The sequence below is a fragment of the Doryrhamphus excisus genome, chromosome 2 (genome assembly GCF_030265055.1).
Source record: "Doryrhamphus excisus isolate RoL2022-K1 chromosome 2, RoL_Dexc_1.0, whole genome shotgun sequence".
Taxonomy (NCBI): Eukaryota; Metazoa; Chordata; class Actinopteri; order Syngnathiformes; family Syngnathidae; genus Doryrhamphus; species Doryrhamphus excisus.
Window position 1 is genome coordinate 4,625,235 of NC_080467.1, and position 25,158 is coordinate 4,650,392.

At 43.6% G+C, this 25,158-nt stretch overlaps 1 protein-coding gene across 8 annotated transcripts; it reads left to right on the plus strand.

The window, feature by feature from the left end:
* Nucleotides 1-298: 298 nt before the first annotated feature.
* LOC131102983 (reticulon-4-like) lies at nt 299-23,837 on the plus strand. 8 transcript variants are annotated; one of them, XM_058048751.1, is made up of 10 exons: nt 299-964; nt 8,446-8,505; nt 10,040-10,297; nt 10,454-11,887; nt 21,026-21,233; nt 21,311-21,449; nt 22,690-22,759; nt 22,859-22,905; nt 22,980-23,038; nt 23,111-23,837. In XM_058048751.1, the coding sequence occupies exons 1-10, from the start codon at nt 499-501 to the stop codon at nt 23,151-23,153; spliced, it is 2,784 nt and encodes a 927-aa protein (XP_057904734.1). In that variant the 5' UTR covers nt 299-498; the 3' UTR covers nt 23,154-23,837. The 8 variants fall into 8 exon arrangements, with proteins under 8 accessions (XP_057904734.1, XP_057904723.1, XP_057904744.1 ...); XM_058048740.1 differs by having other exon boundaries at nt 10,040-11,887; XM_058048761.1 differs by lacking the exon at nt 10,040-10,297 and having other exon boundaries at nt 300-964.
* The last annotated feature ends 1,321 nt before the right edge of the window (nt 23,838-25,158 follow it).

The following is a 25,158-nucleotide window of genomic DNA, read 5'->3' on the forward strand; positions in this document are numbered from 1 at the left end:
TTGTATACTTTTAGTCCAGATTAGTGGGCTATGCTATCCTATGTTACACACACGGATATTATGTATGTGTATGTACGTATATAACGTATATATATGTAAAAATATACAATAAATACGTTTATCTGCCACGTATTGCACTCATGTTGCAGGAGGTTGTGTAACATTTTCAACTTCTCCTAAAGACAGCCGCCAGTGGGTGGGACTTGGGTGGGGTGGCGGCAAAGGGGAGGGGGGGTCACCAGGGGCGCTTGTGATTGGTCAGAGAGTCTATCATTGAAGCATCGTCAAACGCTCATTGGTCAGTAAAAGTGTTCCTCTTTGCCTTTTCAACTTGTTGGTCCAAGACTCGGGTTCGATTCTGCGGTCAAAACTTTGTGTGTCCACAGAAGACTCGACCGGCTGGAGGTTCCGGTTACGCTCCCACGGATCTTCGACGTGGACTTGTTGCGTGAGAGTTAGCTTAAAGTTGTCCAAAGTGTCTTAGTTGGACAAAGAAAGATGGCAGACAACGAGGAACAGCAAGTCTCGTCCAGTACGTCTCTCTTCAGCGAGGAGGTCCACCACTACCAGGCCGAACCCGATACCGAGGACCTGCTGCTGCTGGACCAGCCCAAGCAGGACATCTTAAGCCTGGACGACATCGTGGACTTGGTCGGCGGGGGCCAGGACGCCCTGGAGCGGCACATGGCTGAAGACTCGCAGGAGTTCACAGAGCACCCAGACGACAAGACCACTTTACTGGACCCAGAACCGCAAGAAAACGAGGAGAAGCCAAGCCCGGACTCCAGCAGCGGGTCCAGTTTCAAGCACAGTCCATTAGGTCCTGACAGGGTGGAAGAGGAGCCACAGGTTGGCCCGGAGAGCGACGCCCTCCCCGCGGCTCAAGCCCAGGAAGCAGCGCCATCCCCCGCAGAGGAAGCTCAGCTACCTGCGGACACACAAGCACCACCGGCTCCGGCATCTTGTGAGTATTCCGAGGCTTCAACGCTAACAGTTACTCCGATAACTAATCTTTATTTAACAGTTAGTAGTTTAATGTAGGTGTCTTTTATTTTGGGGTGAAATGTCACATATTTGGTGATAAATAGACATCGAGTGATCAACAATGATTGTCCGTCTGTGGACGTCTGGACACGGCTAGCTTTGTCTGCTTCACAGCCTTATTCTGGAGCTCCTGGGAGGCTTTTGATGATTAAAAAAACATTTCCACCACTACTTTGTTTTAAATAAGACAAAGTTAATTTATTCACATTATTGTGAAATTAATGGAGCCCTTTTGGGGCCGGTTAGCATATTAGCTAGCGGCTAATGGAGCTACCTTGACGGCGACGACAAGCCGCGTGTTGACACCAAAAACAGAAAGTATCTTTAGACGAGAAACCGTTGAGTGTTTTATTTATAATTTAATGTGCTTTTATTGTGTTTTTATTGTGCTTTTGAGGACGAGGTGGCCCCGGGGTGATGTTGTCTAATGCGGCCCACCTGTTTAAGTCTCAGGAGGATGATGTGCTGCATCATGGCGTTGTTGCATCTCATACTCATACAAATATAAATAATATTAACAGTTAATCCGCATACTTCGATGATTTAACCCGTGTAAAAGCTTTATTGTTGTCATTGGGAGTTTTATCCGAAGAGCAGCATCCATCTGTTCCTCGCCTCCGCCCGCTGCGTACCTTCTGCTAGCCAGTAGCATGCTTCCATTATCGGACAAATCTTGTCGTCATTTCTTTAAACATCAGCGATATAAATCATCAAACATTTCAGTGTTCATATTTATGTGGTAAAAGTGTTTTTTGATGCGTTAAGCTAAAAAAAGAGACCGATGTCTCGATGTGTGTGTTTGATGTATGCAGAGATCTTGTTGACGTTTGTTTACTAAAAATACCAAAAAAAAGTGGTTTACTGTCAGTTAAAATCAGATGTAATTGTTGGGGATGTTTGATTTCAACACCGGGGATTCTCAACCATGCAGCATGGTGAGACGTGGATCTGTCCGATAATGGAAACCTCTGCTCAGATTACTTGCAACAAAGGAATTTGCTGTGGTCGCCTCCCAGTTTTCCTCCCAGCCTCTCCACCCTGCTTCCAATCTGCCGCAATCCCTCTTTAGAGGCTTCGTCTGGGCCTCCTGGACTCCAGCCCTGGCATGACAAGGTGCCGGACCCAGTACCCCCCCCCCCAAAACCAGCCTCCCCGAATTCAAATGGTATCAGTAGAGGCCTGGTTGAGATTTGTGTAAACATGCTGAGTTTGTGTATGCTAAGTAAAGGCGCTGAAGATGGTGACTTGGTGCTTTTTCAGCATGGAGATGAGACGAATTGCAGCTAAAGGGGGCCTGCAGGCTAGAAGCAGCCTGCAGAGTGAGCGAGGCAGGGCGGGGCTGCCTGTCTGAACAAAGACAAGATGCTCGGACACATTTAGTATGGTGGACTTGGTCATCTTTTGGTGGCGTTTTCGTACATGCACGCATCCTAGATGCGACAGCGGCGCGTGCAACTCTGTGGCGCGGCTGTCAGATAATTAGATGAGCTAGATTAGCGTCTGAGTGATGTTTCAAACACCTGTCTAACAGCAACGGTGGTTTGCGTGAAAGGAGCTACTGAGTCTTTTTACTGTCAAGCTGTCAACCGAAGCGTCAATATAAGATCTCCCAGTTCTTCCCAAACAGCAGACGTTAGGGGTGTCACAAGATCTCACGAGATTAACATGTAACTACATTTCTCGTTAAGAAAAAAGAAACAGTCTGGTGGGCACTTGGCCAGGGATGATGATGAATTAATTACAGAATAAATGGAAATGAGTGTTTTCCTTGTCGCCTGCCTCTAAACAGGATTCACTCTGTGAATTGAGTTGAGCATTTTTGAGCCCTCATACATCCTCTTTGTCTGAGTTGAGATAGGGCTGCTAGCATACACACACACCCCTGTGATGAGCAATGCAAAGTAACCTAATAGATATTATATAGTATACAGCAATATACTGTCATGTATTTTTTTCAGTGTACTTTTCTTAAAGGGGAACTGTTATGCTCATTTTCGGCCCTTTGTATTGAGTTGTGAACTCCTGTAAAGGAACTACACACAATAATCGTCTAAAAAACCTCAAACTATGCACAACGGTGAGCCAATTCAAGTAACAATACAAGCAGTTGATGTTTGCTAAATACAAGGATGAAGAGTCTTGAACCAGTTAGGATGTGCTATATATAACACTATATTGACAGTTACTATGGTACCCATTATGTCAATGTATGGTCATATCACCTCGTATTTTGGTACGTGACAAAAAACAATTTTTTTTAAAAAAAATTTAAAAACTAAATAAAAATGTATAAAAATTAATAAGATACATTAATAAATAAAATAAATTTGCTAAATACAAGGATGAAGAGTCTTAAACCAGTCATGATATGCTATATATATATTACTATATTGACAGTTACTATGGTACCCATTATGTCATTGTATGGTCATATCACCTCATACTTTGGTACGTGACAAAAAATTTAAAAATAAACATGAAAAAAAAAACAAAATTAAAAAACCTTAAACTATATTAGGAAAGCAGGAAGTGAACAAATGTAACAGTTACCGATTTGTAAAAGTACCAAATGGAGGGGTAGGATTTAATAAGCTTTGCTTCTTCCTACTCCTTTTGGACATGTGGAACTGTGAACTGATTATGGGATGCATTCAATTGTAATCTGATGCATGTTCAAATGAAATAAAACCATTACCATTACAAAAAGCTTTCCAGATCTTCCAGAATTGCACCTATTCTAGCTATATTTCTTTCGATTTTCCATTTATTCCACCCACAGCCCACCTCTGGGCACGCCCACTCTACTGTTATTGGTCACATTAAGCTTGTACCAGGAATTCCGGCTCACTGTGACAATATTCTCTGAAACTGAGCGTTCGGAGCCATCCCGAACTTCTTTCAGGGCTGACTTCCATATGCGCAAACCTCATTATCTGAAACTTTGGTATGGTCTAATACTAGAATACAACATTCTAACTACATTTATAGGTCGGAAAAGTAGGGAAAGCATAATGGGGCCCCTTTTAAAAGTAATGTTAAAATCGCTTAAAATTGGTAGACCCAATCGTGTGGTGAAATCTTAAGATCTTCAACAGAAACCAGAGGTCCATATAGGCCTCCACCAAGGCAAAAGAATCCTCATTTGGACAGGAAGAACCAAACATATCTTCACATTTTTCTGCTCCAGTCTCTTTCAACATCTTCGGTTCCCTGTAGGTGGAACCTCGCCTTCACGTCCTGGTTCCGCTAATTTGTTCGTCTTTATTGTAAATCGTGGTTCTGGCCTGATTAAAGCTCCTTAAGGCTCTTCAGTCTGATCATCCGACTCCCGCTGTGACTTGTGTCGTCTCTGTGAAAAGCGTTCCCTTCGCCCCACGTTGATTGACAGGAGGTGTAATTGTCCGGCGCCGCCGACCTACATGGTTCTTTTGGGTCACCTACATCCATCAGTGCGTGTTTGTGATGCCGTCAGGTGGATTAGACGGAGCCCAGTGTTGGTTGTGCTTGTGTTTCTTGCTGTCCTGGTCACAGATGAGCGCAGATAAGAGGGGGCGATCTGTTTTTTGTGTTTTTGAGACCGTGCCAACACAGCAGCTGACGGGTCAGGCCACGGTCGGGCGGACCACCAAATGTGACAAGTGAGCGCCTCTTTAATCTGTGGCAAAGTCCAGCTTTTAGCACCGTCACGGCTCGCCTGGTGCTTATTCACGGTGTCATCAGGGGATTTCATGGTCTGGCTGGAGGAGGTGTCCGGTTCAGAGAAGAAAACCTGTACAAGTATAATAATAAACACGGTGTTCAATAAATACTATAAATACTTGACAAGTACAATCTATGGAAAGGCAGGATTTGTTAATGTTCGAGTGTATTCATCATGGATGGCTACAACATATTTACGATTCAACTTTTGTGTGATGGTAATAAAAAAAAAAAAACTATATTAGGAAAGCAGGAAGTGAACAAATGTAACAGTTACTGATTGTAAAAGTACCAGATGGAGGGGTAGGATTTAATAAGCTTTGCTTCTTCCTACTCCTTTTGGACATGTGGAACTGTGAACTGATTATGGGATGCATTCGATTGTAATCTGATGCATGTTCAAATGAAATAAAACCATTACCATTACAAAAAAGCTTTCCAGATCTTCCAGAATGCCAAAACAAAAAAACAGATTGCCCCTCTTATCTGCGCTCATCTGTTACCAGGATTCAACTTTTGTGACCCCACAAATTAGTGAATTTGTCATCAGTTAAAAAAAAAATTCCAACATAATTTTCCTCTGGAAATAGGAATTTTTCACATCTTTGTCCATAGTTAACTCATAATTAATCACATTTAATCGCAGATAAAGGTTTTTATGTAGGTAACGTAAGGTAATGTTCCTAAAAACACCTTTTTAGGAACATTCAGAAAGGATTATTATTAACAATTTTGTACAAATGAAAATACCTAAAGTTGGGTGATATGGACCAAAACTCATATCCCGATATATTTAGGTAGAATATCGATATACGATATATATCACTATACTTATTCCATAAAGTAAATTTAGACAAAGGTCAAAGCCAAATAAGTTTTATTAATATGGAAACAACAAAAATGGTCAGTGCAATAAAATAGCCTATTCTCTTTTTTAAATAAATATAAACTAATTTAAATATAATCAATAATCAATCTTCAGTACAACCAGTCTCTAGCCAGGTTAGCGCCGTTAGCGCTTGCATCTCACGACTGTAAACATGGTTGATACCGTCTTTATACATCAACCTTTATACAGTCTTTTTCACTGTTCACTACCGCTATGTAGCTTTTCTTTCTCCATTTCTGATCCATTGTTTCAGCTTGTGGCTACAGAGTTACCGTGCTTCAATTAAACTACGGTGGGGGGGCGTGTCAAAAAAAATGAGCACCGTTAAGAAAACTTCGTTAACACGTCATTAATGCGTTATCTTTGACAGCCCTAATTCATTCATTTTTTACCGCTTATCCTCACGAGGGTCGCGGAAGGTGCTGGAGCCTATCCCAGCTGTCTTCGGGCGAGAGGCGGGGTACACCCTGGACTGGTGTCCAGCCTATGATGCTCCTTCTATCATCCGATTCATTTTCATTGAATGTGTCATTCATTTCTCATCCTCCCTGGCCTCGTGCCCACCAAACATTTGTTGCGTTTTAATCGCGAGATCATGTGACACCCCTAATATTTACAGTACAGGGGTATTATTGATCCTGATATGGGCTTTTGGTTTGTTTGCTCCTTCAGTGAAAAGCTGAACATTGTGATTGGTTCAATTCTAGGTCCTCTTCAACGTTGGAAGCAAAACCTTGACCGCAGAGGTAACCAAACATGTGCTTGCAGCCGATGATCAGGCTTTTCAATGTGCAGATCACCAATGACATGCATGACATGCAATGATTGATTGTGGTCATTGCACTTGATTGCTGCTGATTTTGATTGTCGGCCTTCTAAAATCACAACTTCCTGATTGTCGTGAGTCAACATGTTAGGGTTGGGTCGGGTGATGACCTAAGAGCTCTTGTTTACACTTCCTGGCTTTATGCTCCAAATTCCTCCGGGAAGTTTCCAGCTTTTATACTTGACTCCCACAAGAAAAGAGTCGTTTCCACAAAGAGACTTTTGACGTTGGTAATTGAACTCTGCTGGCCGAGCGGTGTTGAGGTCATGCTTGTGGCAAATGGAGCTATTTTTACGTTTCTACCTTCCTGCTCATGTTCACTCTGCACCAATAGAACTTTGTGTTTTAGTTGGTAGCTAGGAAAATAAGCGCAGGCATTCTTGGCCTCTAAGTTGTTTTTCACTCAGTTCTTGTTTTTGCCTCTCATATTGAATCAGTGCAGCTTTTTCTCCCGTTATTTTCACATGATTTGAATGTCTACGGGTCAGTTACATGACATGCTTGCGTTTGTGTATTTATAATGAACTCATTCTACGTTTATAGCGTTTAAATAGTTCCAGACCGGACTGTCATGCATGAGTTTCTGCAATATAATTTTTATAGTTGGAGCATAGAAAACCTGTGTATGGCTTAATAAATAACACCACATTGCGCAATGTTTATGCTGCAGAGAGACTCAAGACGGCCGCTAGCTAGGCAGTTGGCTTCGAATGTATTTCTTGTAAACTTAAGAAGCCAAAAATGTACCACTTCCACACAGACTGCAACTGTATGGCTGTAATTCTGTTTATTATCACGGTTCATTATTTGTTTATTGTTACTATTGCTACTGGTAAGTTTGACTGTTTTATTTCAGTGATATCATCTTAGCCATCATTGACATTTAACTGATGCAGTCTTGTTTGTCACTGTTGTTGTTATGGGAGTTTTTGTTGCTGCTGTTTTTGTTTCTCTTCTTCTTTTCTGTGTTTCTTCTTGCTTCGGTCCGGTCGCTCCAAATGCGCATAACAAAAACATCAAATAAATGCAAATAAAATTTCATGGTACAGGTACAAGTTGTAGCTTACACCTTTCCTGACACAGAGCAAATCTGTTTAGCATGTAAGGGCATTTAGATCAACTATACTATCTGCCCCAATGACTGGAGGGGAAACACACACAAAAAAAGAAGCCAAAAATATACCACTTCCACACAGACTGGGAGGAGGGACCCCCTATTCCACCCACGTACCCTGTCATAAAACAGCCCTCATTAATTATTTCATTCAAAAAATGCGATAAAATGATGGAGTGATATTCAAACTGACTGTAATCTATAATTTAATAAACCTTAAACAATCTATGATATTTAACATTATTAAAGCCCTCTTAGACATAAAATGACACGGCTATGGTCACCATTACTCTTCCTATTATACAATATAATAGACAACACAATTGAATTGTGTTCCGGTGCTAAAACAAGCTGAGTAGGGGGTGGACAGGAAGTGACCTCGGAATGGTTTACAGCCACAGTAGCAGCCCGTTTTGGGGATCATTCAAACCTGCAATAAAAGCTTGTTGTTGTTGTTGTTTTGGAGATCAAATCTGGTGCTTGTGTGTCTCGCATAGCATTACAGCAACATCACTGACACCTAGTGACTAGTGTACAACGCTGCAGGTAAACAATACTGCTTAAATAGTCGTGTTTTTTAACCACAAAGCGTTGACGGAGTACTGTAGATCCATTTTAGAGATGGCTGTCATCTGACCAAGAATAAGTTTCTCCTCTTCTGTCTGCTCCTCTCACATGTTGTATTCTCGAAAACAAAGACGCAGTGTTATCATTGCGTTCGAGGAGACAAACCCGCAGATCCATCTGCGGTCTTCACGTGTCGCCACAAAGTAGAAGTTGCCGCATAATGGACTCGGATGCTTCTGTCACTTCCTCCGTCCTTGCAAGCTGACTGACGGCACTCTGCTACTTTGTCGTTTTTCTCTTTCGCAGATGTTCCTCCTGCTCCTCCTTCTAAAGCTCAGCCTCAGCCTCTGATGCAATTCCCTACAGGCAAGTTCTCTCTGCTCCGCTTTGTTTTTCCTGCCTCCTCCTCCTGTTTGTGTTGCCACTTTCGTGTCATCCCTGTTTTGTTGTCCCGTCGCTCAACTTAAGTGGACAAAATAACCCTCTGCATGCTACAAGTAGCGTCGTCTCCCGTAGCATCCACTGCACGTGAGATGTTTGTGATGGTGTTACCACTGATACTGCATTGTGTTGCTGTGTTGTGACTAATGTGGTGGTTGTTGTAGAGTAGCTCGGCAGTCACAAATAATATGTAGATAATGATTCTCTTCAGTTATCAGCAATTTAAAAAAAAAGAAAAAGACATTTGTGCGTTGAGAAGAATCATTATAGACCACCACTCAGCTGTTAGGACACACCCAGCATGGTTTATGGCGCCAGACCTGGGTCAAATATGACTACCATACCAATATTCATCACATGCAATACATATAGATGGACACCTGACAAATGCTGGCCAGTCTTGATTGTGGCAGGTCGATGCTTCACAGGATATCTACTGCAGGTTTGGATTCCAGAATCCCAGCTGGACCACCTGTGTAGGATTGTTTACAGCAGGGGTCTCAAACTCAATTTAACCTGGGGGCCACTGGAGCTAGGGTCTGGGCGAGGCTGGGCCGCATCAGGTTTTCCAAAAAAAAAAAAACAGAAAAATGAATAAACTTTGCTTTGGTTCGGATTTTCTACAAGAAAAGCTCTGATAAAACATTCCACTTTTCTCAAATATCTTAATTTTTATTTTCCTACACAAAATAAGATCAAGAATAAAGAAAATCAATCAGTAATAAATAATATAATAATAATAAAATGGCAAATAATTAAAAATTAAGAAACCACATATAGTTGGTGGGTAGACAAATTATTTTTTTCAGATTAAAATGAACAAAGCATTATTAGAGCCCTGTAGACATGACAAAACACGACTATAGTCACATTTATACTCTTTTTTTTATTTACAACATATTGCGCAGACTGCAGGGTCTTGAGACACATGCTAACTCGCAAACTAGAGAGCTAGCCACCTAAACAGTAGCCTCCAAGTTATTTCCTTTAAACTTAAAAAAGCCAAAAACTTACCACTTCCACACTGATTGGAAGGATAACTATTAACAGTTATTTAACCTTTAACATGAACATTAATCAAACATAGTAATTTTTTTCTGGGTACATGATACCATACAGCATTCATATCAAACTTGCGTGGGCCGCACTGACATTAAACTTTCATATCAAGGCGGGGGCCTCAAACTAGTGTCCTGCGGGCCACTTTTGGCCCGCGGGCCGCAAGTTTGAGACCCCTGGTTTACAGTATGGGTGACATTACCGGGGGGTGTCCAGGGTAAATATATATATATTTCCCCCCCACCTCAAGTGTCCGCCAGCCACAGTCAAAACTTTCAGCAGCACTTGTCTGGCTGGCCTTTAGTAACTTGAACCCAGGTATGGTGGGCACTGTAAGGAATGGAGTTTGTCTTTTTGATATGTGCTGTATTGCATTCTCCCTCCTCCCTTTCTACTCAAGAACTTGGGCAGATGGGTGATTCCCCTGCTCCCATCTCTCCTCTCTCCCCTCTTCACTCTCCCGATTCCCTGGAAGAGCTCTCTTTGACCGAGAGCCCCAACCAGCCCTCTCACCCAGGACGTGCTGGACCCCTGGACTCCTTCTCTACTGAGGCCCCTGCTGGTCGCTCCAAGGAAATGCCCTGGGTGGAAAAAGAAAAAGACTCTGGCCATAGTCAGAATAAGGATGATCAGTTAGCTGCGCCGTATTTGAGTTTAGGTAAAGACCCAGGGCCTCACAATCTTTGCGAAGACAGCGGCGTTTCGTTCTCACCCGAGGAGAAGCCCGTTAGTTCAGACCGGTCTCTCACAGACCCTTCCCCCTCGAACCCCCAGATGGTTGTCGAGTCTCACATTGCCTCCTCTAACCCAACAGAGCACTGGGATTCACCATTCCTAGCATCACAAGACAACTCCAAGGTCTCCATGGATTCCTTCTCCAAGGACACATCCACGTTTGGCTCGGCCCGGTACGAGCCGGAGCTCCACAGCAACCAATCTGATGACGATGACGACTTGATGTACGAGGTGAAGAAGAACAATAACCCGTTTGAGGGCTTTTCCCCACTGGCAGACAGCGGCTCCTATCATTTCGGGGAGTCCAATTCCGACCACAGGGCTAGTAAAGTCTCGGAAAGTCCCACTCCAGATCTCGTCCAGTACAGGCAAGCTGGAGAGCTCCAGGATAGCCCGCCGTCGTTCCTAGATGACGGAAAAACATTTGAAACAGGGGTGAAGACCGCCGACTCCCTCATTCAGCCAGTCAGTCAGTTCTCATCTGGCCTTGAGGAGGACGATGAGGACGAAGAGGATTCTGCTCTGCCGCCCTCACTTCCAGACATCTTAAAGTCTTCCCCGCTCAACCCTGACAAAATGGACTCTGGTTCCTCTGAGGGAAGTCCGGAGGAGCAGAGCCCCATTCTCGAACGTCGGATGATGGAGTCGCCCAATCCCCCGATCAATCTGTCAGCCAACAACCCATTTGCTCTGGATGCTAAAGTGTCTCTGCTGAAGGAGATGGCTGATGAGATGGAGGTCAGAGTCTCTGACAAACCGAAAGATGACGTGAAAACCTTTGGTGCATTCGATCTCGTCAAAGAGGCCGAGGAAACCCCCTCGCCGCGCACGAAGGAAGAGGAACCCGTCAAGATCGAGCAGAAAGATTGGTTCTCGAGTCACGTTTCTCCTAAAATGACGGAAAAGTTTGAGCCTCTCAACTTTGAAAGCAAGACCGCCCGCGCTGAGGATTCTGATTCCGAGTCCCCAACGGCAGACTCGCTATCTCCAGTCCTGGAAGCCATGGCCAAGAACCCAGCCAGCTTCCAAGTGGAGAAGAGCAACATCAAAATGGAGCTGGAGGAGCCCGAGGTGGCTGAAGAGGTCTCCGAGCACGAGGTCTCATCTGAGGAATTCGAGTTCATTGAGAGACCACCCAAGGGAGTGATTGACGAGTTCCTTGAGGCTCTGGACACTTCCAAGTTTGTGAACTCCAAGGCCCCCGAGATCCCCATCGATGACGACTTGAGCTTTGAGCGCAAAGAAGTGATCTCCGGTTCTGCGTCTGCTCCTGTGAAGCCCATCCAGCCCGCCGGGATGGCCGAAGATGCTGAAAGTCAGAGCTCGTACCGCCTTCTAGGCCAGTCCTCCACCCAGAAGAGCAAGGCAGAACTGGAGAAAGTCCCCAATCCGGAACCAGCACCCCAAACTCCACCCGTCCATTCCACTTTCTCTAAGCCAGAAGAGACGGTCACTAAGAAGAGCGCGGAGGGCGGCAAACTCTTCAAGATGCCAAACCTGAACCTGACAGCAGGTAAACAAAAAGCATGGAATCCATCCCTTGCACATCCTCAGTTTTCATTGGCCTCATCGACATAACTTCCATCATCACTCTTTTGTTCTTCTTGGTTCTTTTCAACCATCAGCAACCATTAGATCCCACCACAATCCCCTTGATGCCACCTAGTTTCTTTGCATTTTCTTTTGAAATATTAATATTAATCCTTGCATTTTGGTAAGTGCAATGCTGGTTTTCTTCCTCCGACTAAACCAACTAAATGTGTGTCAGTATGTTTATGACAAGCTTCTCGACTTATCTGCTTCTAGCTTCTTTATTCTCTGGAAATAACCTGCAATGTCCACATGTGCACCAAGCTAAGCTAGCAGCCCCACCCTACTCTAAGTAGATCCACAGTGGGCCTGCTTGCAAGTGCTTTACCAGCCCTGTCTTTACCGCCAACATAACTTCTAATGGGCAGGGCAGATATAAATCCTCAAAGAGGAACTGTGGTAACTTGTTGAACTTTTTCTATAAGCTAATCCATTCTTAGTGGTGATTGTAATCCGCACAAGCTTTATGCTAAATATGCTGAAAGGAGTCAATTGTAGTTGTATTTTGAATGGTGCTAAGTTTGAGTCCAAGCACTTTCTTCGCTACTGTGGACTTAAATAGAATATGTGAAAGATGGAGGGATCGGGTTTTGGTGTGTCCAACATAGGGGATTCTTTTCCTGGCCAAACGTCACCACACTTGGAAAGATGTTGATTGGTTTAGGTTGCGTTAAGATAAAGGAGATGCGCTCCTGATCAGGATCTTAAAACCACCAAAGTTGTTGGTTCCGAAGGAGGTTCCAAGTAGAACTTCAAAATGTGGACCTTTTTTTTGTCTTCTCGGAGACTAATCTTGCTAATCTTATGTGTAGTTAAACCCAATCTTTGACATATAGAACATCAGCCCCTAACATTTAATTTATGGAAAATTACAAAAAAAAAATTTGTATTGTTCTCAGCAAAACCAGTGAGTCAGTGAGTTAAAACCATAACCATATTTACATGTTTGCTACAACTCAAGTTGATTTGAAAAATATTAATCTATGTTTTTAGAACAGGTTTTGGGAGTAGACATTTTTTGTCCTGAAATTAATTAATTAAATTAATTTAAATTAAATTAATAAAAATGAATTAATTAAAATTTAATTAAATGAAATTTAATTAATTAAAATTAAATTAATTCAATTGAATTAATTCTATTGAATTAATTAAATGCACCCCAGGGGGTTAAAAACACAGCTTTTTTGCAGTGTTGCCCTGTTGAAAAAGCCAGTCGTTACCACAAAGACAGACCTTCAATCGTGAGGGACGCCCCCTGCAACATGTCCACATAGCTAGCTGCAGTTAGGCTGCTAGCTCCCTCCACTGTGCCGTGTGGAAACATCTCTGGTGGGATCTCCTTGTCACGCCAGTGACGTTGGAAGCCATCAGGAACCATCAAGGGAGAAGAAAACCTTCTTCCACCCTTCAATGTCTTCACTGAAGGGTCTACCACTTCATTTTTTTTGTTCCATGAACTTCTTTAGAACCTGCACTTGTACTTTAGAACCTGCTTAAGATCCAACGGTGCAAACATTTTGGTCAGGAGTGCACGTGGATATTCATCATGGAGATGTCGGTGATTATTCTTTTCATATTGTTCCCTCTACTGCACAGAGGCAAGTTCTCACAGGCGTGAAAACATATTTGATGTGTTTTGGAGCTTGTCCAGCCAATAAGCAAAGTGCAGCTCGTCCGTGTTGGAGTCTTGTGTTGCAGCTCACAAGATGACTCAGCTTGCCTGAAAAAGACGTTGATAGCGGTCAGCCTAGGAATGATTCAGCTTGGCATATCGGCGTGTTGGAGGGTCCCCTGCTAATTACAGCCTCCTCCTCCCTGCATTGCGACACTGGCAGCCCCCCTCCCCTGCAATTTCTGTGGAAAGAAAGAAAGCAGTCAGCAGTAAAGCAGTACTGTGTGTATCTTGGCTTGGTGTCCTAAGTTTCTATGTCCTCAAATGTAGCGTGAGGTCGGCGTTAGTGGCACTCGCATACTTTTACTACCGTGCTAGATTGCATCAGCTACGAAACGAGTGGAGATCAAGGTGAAATGTCACTGCATGAAGACGGACATTGCACTTTTATGTAACACCAGGGAAGTAAGGTTGTCGTAGATGTTTGGCAAGAGAGCAGGAAGGTGACATCATTCACTTGCAGAACTTTCTGGAGGGTTCATTCGGGTGAATAGGGAGTCACACTGGCTTCCAGTTTTGACTTGAAGATTTCTTTAACTGGGAGTTAACACTTTTCAATGGACTCCTGTCTTTCAAGGAGGCAGCTGCCCTCTAGTGGTTGCGCCTGTTACTACAATGAGCTGAGTTAGTGAGGCAGTGTTTATGTAACAACTGATTTGGCAAGAAATGAGCACTTAAAATGCGGTTGTGTCAAGTTGTTTTGTTAATGAAAGAGTCACAATTTATTTCACACTGACGCAGGGTGACACTGAAGTCTGGCCACATACACAAAAAATGCATATTTCATAATTTTTTTTTGTAGTATATTTATTTACATTGCAATGTACGATATTTATCATTTACTTTTGATGTAATTATTTATTATGGTTTACATATTTTTTTACGGGCGGCACGTCAAAATGACCTCACAGCTAGGACACCAAAGGTTCAATTCCACCCTCGGCCATCTCTGTGTGGAGTTTGCACGTTCTCCCCGTGCATGCGTGGGTTTTCTCCGGGTACTTCGGTTTCCTCCCACATTCCAAAAACATGCTAGGTTAATTGGCGTCTCCAAACGAGAGACTGGTGGCCAGCCAATCACAGGGCACATATAGACAAACAACCATTCACACTCACATTCACATTCATACCTATGGACAATTTGGTGTCACCAATTAACCTAGCATGTTTTTGGAATGTGGGAGGAAACCGGAATACCCGGAGAAAAACCACACATGCACGGGGAGATAGGCAAATCCCCCCCCCCACACACACACAAAAAAGATGCAGTTCCCTTTTAGGACACCCTGTAAGAAAGTTGTCGTGTGTGTGTGTGTGTGTGGGGGGGGGGGGGGGGGGGTTACATTACATTGCTCGAATTGACAAAGAGGCTGAGCAGTGACAGGGAGGGGGGGCAGGACACTTTATTGTTGCTGCGTCAGAGCACCGATGACAGACGGTCAGCTGACTGCACATTCGCCTGCTGCAACACCCCCCCCCCCCTCCTCCTCCCTTTCCCCTCCCTCCCTCTTCCTTCCTGCCAGTGCAGTTGCAGCGGGTGTCGGTGTGGAATGTGTGCTTGTGATCGTCCGCCATGGAGAAGGCTGGTGTGGACACAAGCAAAGCTGCGTGGAGACAGCAGGGTATGCCACCATCTTTACTTGCCTTGCCTCCTCGTTATGATGATGATGATGATGATGATGATGAAGACCTGTTGTCTGCTTCTGTGTGACGTGAGCGGGACTCTGTTACTGTCCTCTCCATGGGTGTGATGTGAGTGGGACAGTGTCCTCTCCATGCACTGGGAAAGGCAGTTTGATCCTGGATCATCACATGGCCTCTCCAAGGTTCCTTTGAGATGAAACTTAGATTTCAGATGTTACGTCTTCATCTACTTGACAGTGGGGATTATTTGGGAGACACTGATGTGCACGTTCCTCCCCGCACGCTTCGTTAGTCACCGAGCGCCGCGTCTGCTGGCGATTTCTCGCAGAGGACCTTTGGCCGTGCTGCCACTGTGTCCAAAGGTGAACGGCAGAGGAGGAGGAGGAAGTGGTTGTCAACCAGGTGACCTTTGCTGGCAGTTCACTGATTGGCTGAAGGGATGGAAATATGATAATGATGTTCATGTAACTCTTTTAACCTCTTCAACTTTCTGCTTCTCATGACCAATATGATGTTGATTATCGATAACTTTTTTTTAATATCTACTTTTTAATTTAGATGTAAGTAGTTTGTGCACACCTGGAGGTCGGAAAGAACAAATGAGGATTTGACCATGTGTACCTGTTGATTTGTCCTAATCAAATACCATGACATTATTTCTATCTCTATCTATCTAATCATCAAGTACTCAGATCAAACATTTTTTCTTGTTTCAAGAGAAATCATAAATTCACAAGAAAAAAAATAACATTGGACTAAGTAATGAAGGAGAAATTGGTTGAATTATTTAGATAAAGGAGTGTTTTATTTCTTAACCACCACTTACACTATGTACTCTGTTTATGTTAAGGGATATATACGTATATATACTATATGTCTTTAAATGGACATAGTACATAGAGTAAGTGTTGGTTATCTTTAGGGCTATATATACTATATGTCTTAAACATAGTACATAGTGTAAGTGGTGGTTATGTTAAGGGATATATATATATACTATATGTCTTTAAATGGACATAGTGTAGGTGGTGGTTATGTTTATATACTATATGTCTTAAATGGACATAGTACATAGTGTAGGTGGTGGTTATGTTAAGGAATATATATACTATATATATACTGTATACTATGTATACTGTATATCTTAAATGGACAATAGTACATAGTGTAGGTGGTAGTTATGTTTCGGACTATATGTGCTATATGCAATCTGACTGCACACAGAAGAAAGACTTTTAGAGGGAATCTAACCTGCGTGAATTAAGCAGGCAAACAAAGTTGAAATAAAATGCTACATTAGTAATCTTTTGGAAAAGGTGTATCTGGAACAAAATGGTGACTTAGGCACGTTGGTGACTTACCTTGACTTTTTGTAATCAAGGTATTTGAATTGATTATTTGAATAATCGTTGCAGCCCTACTTTCAGGAGAACCAGGGTACAGAGGGGAGGGAGCCACTAGGTGTGGCCCAGCAAGGTGCACTGTTTCGGGCACACGCTCTGAGGAGCCGGTGTGATGCTACGGAGGTCTCTGTCAAACCTTTTGGCACTGGTGTTTCATTTGGCTGATAAGGTTTTTTTGCGTGCTTGGTTGTTTTTTCTTTTTTTCCCCCACGGTGATAATTGTGCACCCCAACGGTATTTTGAGCGCGTGGTTGATTAAAAAAAAAGTTGAAGATGAAGGTCATGTGCAAAGCTGCAGCTCTCTGTGAATCAGGAAGCATCAAGTGATGGCCAAGTGTGAAATGTGATTTACGGCTGATCTTCACTGCAGCTTTTCCTGTCCTGAGGGTTGTTTGAATTCATAATCCTCTCTGCTTGGTTCTTTTGGAGCTCCTTGTTTCGCCAGGCTGCTTATGTAACACACACTCACACAGAGGCCCAAGTATATTATACTATAAGACAGTGTGTTGGTTAGATGTGTTGTGACTTGGTTGCAGCTTTGGAGAACTTCCACTAGGTGGCATTGTAGAGATAACAGGAAATACAGTATGTACAACATTTATGGTTTCAACATCAAACTAAAATTATTTATTAATAAATATTTTTATTAAAAAGTAATTATTTCAAATTGGATCTGACAACAAATACATTTAGATTTTTTATTAATATATTTACATTTTAAAAATAAGTATATAAAATATTTACAGTAATAAAATATAAAATCTATAATGGAACAATGTTAAGAGTTAAGAATAAAATAACATTTTAAAAATATATAAATATATACAAATATTTTTTATTACTGATTATTATTTTTAATTATTTTATTATTAATGTTAAAATTTGTATTTAGAAGGTGTAACGACCACCTTTAACTGGTTACATGGTGCAGTTTATTTTTTTTCCCAGCTCAGACGTCACTGTTACGTCATAGCAAAAAATAAATGCCATTTATTATTTTATATACATTTAGACAAAAATCTATGTCCCTCTTATTTACAAAACTATTTTGTAAAAAAAAATCATATTGTTTCTATTTGTTTGGATTAACAACTTGCTTGTTAAGCTATGTTAAATACAGTAATTAAACAATTATTGCTTGAAGATTTGACCTGAGGGCACATTGTCATGGATGGAATTGTGATGACCTTCCTGAACATCATAAACAGGATATATTTTAATGGAGAGAAAATATACTGCGTTTATGGACAGAATTCTTCGAGAATGTTCGTTTTTCTATGACAGCGAGGCGCGTGCGCGTGACGGAGAGGCCGAGCTGCGCATGCTCGCGGCCGTCCTCAGCGCGAGGCTGCAGCACGGTGCACGCCGAGGAGCTTCAAGATGGACGCCAAGCAGGGTTAGTCTGATCAGCACTTTTACTTCTTTCAGTGGCTTCCTTTTCAAGGTTTTTTTTTTCTCGCTTTACTTCGTGTCGCGTGGCCCCGTGTGTGTGTGTGTGGCTCCAGGCCACCCGGGGAAGCGGTCTGCGCGGCCCGTCTGCGGAGGTCATTGGGACGGGCTTAAGGTTTTGTCCTGCCGCGGTGGGTGTGTGTCAAACAGCACCATGTTGATGTGTTAGCACGCCGGTGGTGGGGGAAGGTGTGGGGGGGTGACTGTGTTTTTCAGTGTAGGCTTCTGTGCTTTAATGGCGGCCAGACACACTAGCTGCTTTAGCTAGATGTTCCGCGGTCTATTTTTAGCCGGGCCACGGCGATGCGAGCACGCCTGAGACCATATGTAGCCAGGCGGTCCCTTCAGGACTAAGGTCCCTCCTCTTCCTCCTCGTTGTCGTGTTGGTTGCCGCCTTGGCTTTTTATGTCCACACTTTGTAAAGACTTAGTATAGCCTAGCTAAGATGCTAGCGACTAGCTAGCTGCCAGCTAACGCGGTAAACATGTAAAGAAGTCAATGCTAGTCTTTCTCCATGGTTAACTTGTTATTAGCTATTCGTAAGAGAGGCTAATGCTAAGTTGAATTCATTGTGGAGGTAGAAATGTTTAGCCTTTAGGAGTCTTGGGTCAAATTCCCTTCAATAGTTACTAAGTGTGAAGCCCAGAATGGTTGCCATGTAACACACAAGTGCTGCTCTTCAACCCTGAAGATGATACTGAAATGAATCACTTTTTAATATACAATAAATGTTAACATTGCATCCTCTATGATTGATTGACACTTCTGATCGCTACGCCTCCTTTTGGCGAACTTCTACCTCAGTTTTGGTGACGTTCCGCTTCTTTGGCATTGGCTTGTCAGCAGCCATGATTGAGATGAACCGAGTGAATCAAGTGTCATTAAATATGGACGCCACTTTGCATTTATGGCGTGGGGTGGAATTGCTTACACGTAATTGGACAGCAGGTGATATAAATTGCGTAAATATGTGTCTACACCACTTTTTTTTTTTTTTTTTTAGGTCTGAATATTTTTGTCCATACGCCTGTTTTGGGTTTCTGGTTTGTTCTGGTTTCTGGTGGTTCTGGGTTTCATATTTCCATGCGCAGTTTTGGAGGCCGTCACGCTAAAATGTTAGCATGCATCAGTGAGTCTCGGCATGCAATCGGCTGTCTGATGACAGCGCTGACTCGCCTGGAATCCTCCTGGTTAAACTTGTCACAAGCGCAGCTGTCGTGCTGGGGGGTTCAAACGTCAGCTAGCCGCCCCCCAACACAATGTAGCTTTCTGAGTAATTCAAGTATCGTGTTATTAAACGGTCCGTTCTCGTGCAAGTATATGTCATAAAAGTAGTAAACTCTTATTTGTCATCAAGAGGACGATAGAATGACCTTTTTCCATTCTGAGGTCATCATTGAAAGGAAGAAACAAGCTCAGAAGCCCGCTGGACGAGCCGAGTCAGAGCAGAACTTTGAGTCGGCTTCGCCCTGCAGGCTTGACGGCATGTGACCTCCGAACCCCGCCTGCTGATCACACGCCGCCATGTCCACGGAGCAGAAAATCGGAGATGAGTCGCATTGGGCCGGAGGAACTTGTGTCCACAAGATGAACATTGTTGAACGTTGGTCTGAGCAACCTGATGTTGACTTGTAGTCTTCTTTTGCTCCTGAGGCACTCGTCTGCTGGACCACAGCTAATACACCATGCTCTGCCATCATCTCACATGGTGCACACAAAATGAAGCCATCTTGGAACAACCACACACAAAATATATAGTGTGATCCATTCTCAACATTACATTCAGGTGCTCAAATGTACTAGCAGGGTTTTAGTTCGGGCCATGGGTTAAGGAACACGCTATTGCAATCGTTCCTCCACATGAACCATTGCTGTAGAGACATGGCTGTGGTCTCTCTTAAGGCGGACTAACACGACACTTCTCGAACCGATGCAAGAGTGGATACCTAGCTCTCCTTATGGCTACAAAAACTCAAGATGCTGGTTTTCCGTCTGTATTTTTTTTTTTTTTTACTTGAGGACCAACGCATTAGTCTTGTGTTGGAACAGAGCGGACATCGGGAGTGTTGCTGCTGACCTTGACGGAACTAGCATCAGCAATACGCTGAAGAAAGAGGCTATTTTAAATCATCACTATAGGGCAAGAAACTTTGTTAGAGGGTTTTTATAAGATGGCTTCATCGTCTAAGTTGGTGTATCCCAATGACGTGCATTGTTAGCTAGCTCATATTAACTTGTTTCGTCATGTTAAGGCACAGAAATGGGAAAGAAATGTGTTCATTTTTCACATAAAGATTGTGAATAATGGGCAAAATTCATTCATTCATTCATTTTCTACCGCTTTGCCTCACAAGGGTTGCGGGGGTGCTGGAGCCTATCCCAGCTGTCTTTGGGCGAGAGGCGGGGTACACCCTGGACTGGTTGCCAGCCCATCACAGGGCACATATAGACAAACAACCATAACTATGGACAATTTGGAGTGGCCAATTAACCTAGCATGTTTTTGGAATGTGGGAGGAAACCGGAGTACCCGGAGAAAACCCACGCATGCGGGGAGAACATGCAAACTCCACACAGAGATGGCCGAGGGTGGAATTGAACCCTGGTCTCATAGCTGTGGGGTCAACAAGCTGAATTTTCATCCTCCAAGAGGGCATGTTGCTATATGTTAGCTTAGATAGCTCAGGTGGCGTTAGGTGCCTTGTGTGTTGCGTTGTGGGACATTACTCACATCTTGGGGGATCAACTATGGGGATGTAAAGCAGACGGGTGGAGGATAAGTGCTATAGAGCGTTTACGTGCCACTCAACTTAGAATCACATGACCCCACAAACAGTGACAAGAAACGCTGCAAGATGAGGGGGTTAAATATCATGTCTGTCCCCCTCCCCAGTGGTGGATCTCCTCTACTGGCGCGATGTGAAGACCACGGGGGTGGTGTTTGGCGCCGCCCTGCTGCTGCTGCTGTCGCTGACGGTGTGCAGCATCGTTAGCGTGTGCTCCTACATCGGCCTGGCGCTCCTCTCCGTCACCGTCTGCTTCAGAATATACAAAGGCATCCTGCAGGCCATCCAGAAGTCCGATGAGGGACACCCCTTCAAGTGAGTCCATCGCGGCGGTCCTGAACGCTTCAGTCACGCTTCAATCACATCTGACGACGTCTTCCTTGTCTTCGCAGGCAGTATCTGGACCGCGAGGTGGCGCTGTCCGAGGACATGGTCCACAAGTACAGCGACATGGTTCTGGAGAAACTCAACAAGGGCGTCGGCGAGTTGAGGCGCCTCTTCCTGGTGGAGGACCTGGTGGACTCCATCAAGGTGAGCCGATGGAACATTTAAAGCAACAATCAGGAATGTTTGTCACGATAACGCATGTTGCTGGAAGTATGACACCATAGGTCTTTTGAACATGCAAACTTTATTCATCACCTTCGATGAACACACCAACACTAAGTCATGGCTAATGGATCATAATAAGAAGTTCCCTTATAACCATCTCGGAGCACTATGTCCCCTCTCTGCTTTGACACCTTGACTCAAGACCCCAAATAGCTGCCCTTGACCATGCCTGCCTGGAACTAGGACCTTGTAACCCACATTTTAACTCGGCATGTCATAGCAGAGTGGTAGCGGAGTGTCATATCTAAAAGACGCCATTAAAGTAGGGCTCGGCGATATATATCGATATAACAAACATATCGTTCATATCGATATAGGCTGGATTTCGGAGGTCTCGTGTTTCAAGATGGCGCCGCCCGAGTGCAAGCGAGTTACAGCAGCTCCGTGTCTCCTGCAGCGTTTTTAGTGTTTAATAGTGCTTTAGTTATTACTTCCTTATTGTTTTGGTGCCATAGCAACCCCATAAGCAAGTGTGCAACTATGGATGTTCATCTTATTACGTTTGTAGCTTGTGGCGCCATTGTTGACACATCCTTTCTCTACGCCGAATGATCGCATATCCCCACGGAAATTATATAGGTGTAGAGGCTGCATAGTGGCAGTAAAAAAGACGGTATAAAGGTCTTCAAATATGCTATCAACCATGTTTACTGTCTGTCGTCATGGGGAACGTGACATGGAAGCGCTAGCAGTGCAAGCAGAAACTACCTTTGTCTTTATTTATTTAAAAAAGACAATATACTATTTTATTCCACTGGCTATTTTTCTATACTATTTACATTTATGGGTTTTTGGTCCATATCGTCCAGCCCTGCGTTTAAAGGAAACTTGACACCTTTACTTTTTAACTTAACAAGTTAACTTTGACAGCCCTAATTTTTTTTAGCAATGCACCAGAAAGCTTCATGGGACCCGGTTTGGCCCCACCCATGGACCAGTACCTCGCCGCAGCACCAGGTGCCCAGGTTTTAAGACAGATGCACAGCCTGTTTTAGTAGCGCGAGACTAGGAAAACACACAAAATTATCCAGTTGTTTTTCATTTATCCTACAGTTAAATTATTATTGTGACAGGCCTAGTTGTTGGCATTTAAAGCCACAGTAAGGAACGCTTATTGTTGGCATTTAAAGGAACTGTAAGGAATGTTTGTTGTTGTCAGTTTGCCGTGCTGATGTGGATCCTGACCTACGTGGGAGCCTTCTTCAACGGACTGACGCTGGTCATCCTGGGTGAGCTAACCTGGCCGGAGTAGCTTTGGCGCCATCTGGTGGTGACTGGAAGAATGCACCATGACTTTGTACTGAGATGTTGTTGTTGTCGTCGTTCAGGTGTGATCGCAGCCTTCAGCTGCCCCATCGTCTACGAGAAGCACCAGGTTAGCACCCCCGCCCCGTCCTAGCATTAGCATCCTCCATGCTGTAGTCTTAAAAGCATGCTGCTGTGTTTCAGGTCCAGATCGACCACTATGTGGCGCTGGTCAGCAACCAGATCAAAGATGTGGTTGGAAAGTAAGTCAACTCAACACCACAAAGGTCACCTCAGTCATGTCAATCAATTCCTATCTCGTTCTTATCTTCCAGAGTCCAGGCCAAAGTTCCAGGGATGAAACGCAAAGCAGAGTGACAAGGAGTGGGGAAGGGGGGAGGGGAAGGGGTCCGGTGTGGACGCCGCCCTTAACTTTATTTGTCAAATAATAAAAACTTTTCTTCCATTTCAGAATTTTTGTGTTTTCTGGACAGCTGAAGCGGTCGGCGTGATGTGATAAGCCACACCCACCCCTCACCCCGCTGCATTTTCATTATTCCTTCTGACCACGCCCACTTTTTTTTTTTTAAAGCTTGTTGATGATAGACAGCTGCCAAGCCGCCTGTCACTTTTTTAAAAAATGTATTAAATGAGACGCCATCTTCCTCCTCGGGATATCTGTCTGTGGCTGGTGGGCGGGGCTGGGGGGAGGGGCTTGTGGCGGTTGTCAGCATTAGCGCTTCTGAGTAACTCGCTAGAATCATCTAGAAAAAACCGTTGTTTTTGGTGTCATGACCGCTGTGTAGTGATGAGGAAAACCACGTTTACATTCATACACGTAAATATGACGAGAAGAAAATGAAATAGGATTTACAGAAAAAAGACAAAAAAAGCAACCATATTGTCTGTGGAGTTTCTCGACTTCCGGCGTTTGTTTGTTCTGATGCAAGTTGAATGGTGTGCTCGACTTCATACTTCAATTGTGACAATTAAAGCTCCGTGTTTGTGGAATGCATTGTGACATGTAAACACTTCAACCAATAAAGCTTCTAGAACAATTAAGCCCCGCCTCCTGCTCCTTGTGTACACCACACTCGCTTATCATGGGCTAATTGTTTTCAGACCCGACCGCGTTTAAAGGATTTTGTAGAAATACAGCTGCGCTGTAATAAGTCCCGCTTACTTGTAGGCATACAGGGACTATTAGGTGTTGTTGTCAGGAATAAACAATCTGGTTCCTTATCCTCTATTTGAAACCCACTTAGAGTCCTCAGGGGGAGGATTTCTACAGTCTGCAAACTACGGGATCACAGCATGGACAAAAAAAACCTGATGCCGCTAGCATACAAAGCTACCAAGCAACATTTATTGAAACATACAAACACCAGTCTTATTTCTGTCTTATTTTCTCTAATAATATCTACTATATTGCGTAATGTTAGCGTAAAGGTTACAACCATAGGGGTGTTATTCCATGTCCGGAGGTTTCTAATAATGGTAAAAATTCTATTGACAAAGTCATAATAAAGAGGTCACCTATGCTCTAACTATGAAAATATTTTCTTTATTAGGTCAGATCTGGAGCCAATTAACTGTAATAAAGGAGGGCTCAGTGTATTTGTATTTTTCTTCAATTTGCTATTTTTATTCTTGCAATTAATTTATTAAATATGCATAAATGTTAAAGCCAACAAGCCATATTCAACCTCCTGTGTCTCATACACAAATAAATAAACTAGTGCGTTTGAAGCATGTGTATGAATTGTGAACACAAGAAATGTTATAAAATTAAAAAAAAAAAAAGTACCAGATGGAGGGGTAGGATTTAATAAGTTTTGCTTCTTCCTACTCCTTTTGGATATGTGGAACTGTGAACTGATTATGGGATGCATTCAATTGTAATCTGATGCATGTTCAAATGAAATAAAACCATTCTAACCATTATCATTACGATGACCGCAATGATGCCACCAGTATGGTGAACCTCCTCGTTCACACCACTAGAGGTCGCCAAACATACCAGTGACGTCACTATAGTACAAGTCAAAAGCATCGCTACTGAGTGCCATCCTTGCCGGGTACCGTGGCGCGTGCCTGTAATCCAAGCTACTAGGAGGCTGAGGTTGTCGGATCGCTTGAGCCCAGGAGTTCTGAGCTGCAGTGGACTATGTCGATCGGGTGTCCGCACTAAGTTCGGTATCGATATGGTGCTCCGGGGGGAGCTCGGGATCACCAGGTCGCCTAAGGAGGGGTGCACCGGCCCAGGTCGGAAACGGAGCAGGTCAAAGCCCCCGTACCGCTCAGTAGTGGGATCGCGCCTGTGAATAGACGCTGTAGTGCAGCCTGAGCAATACAACGAGACGCAGTCTTTTGCTACGTGCAA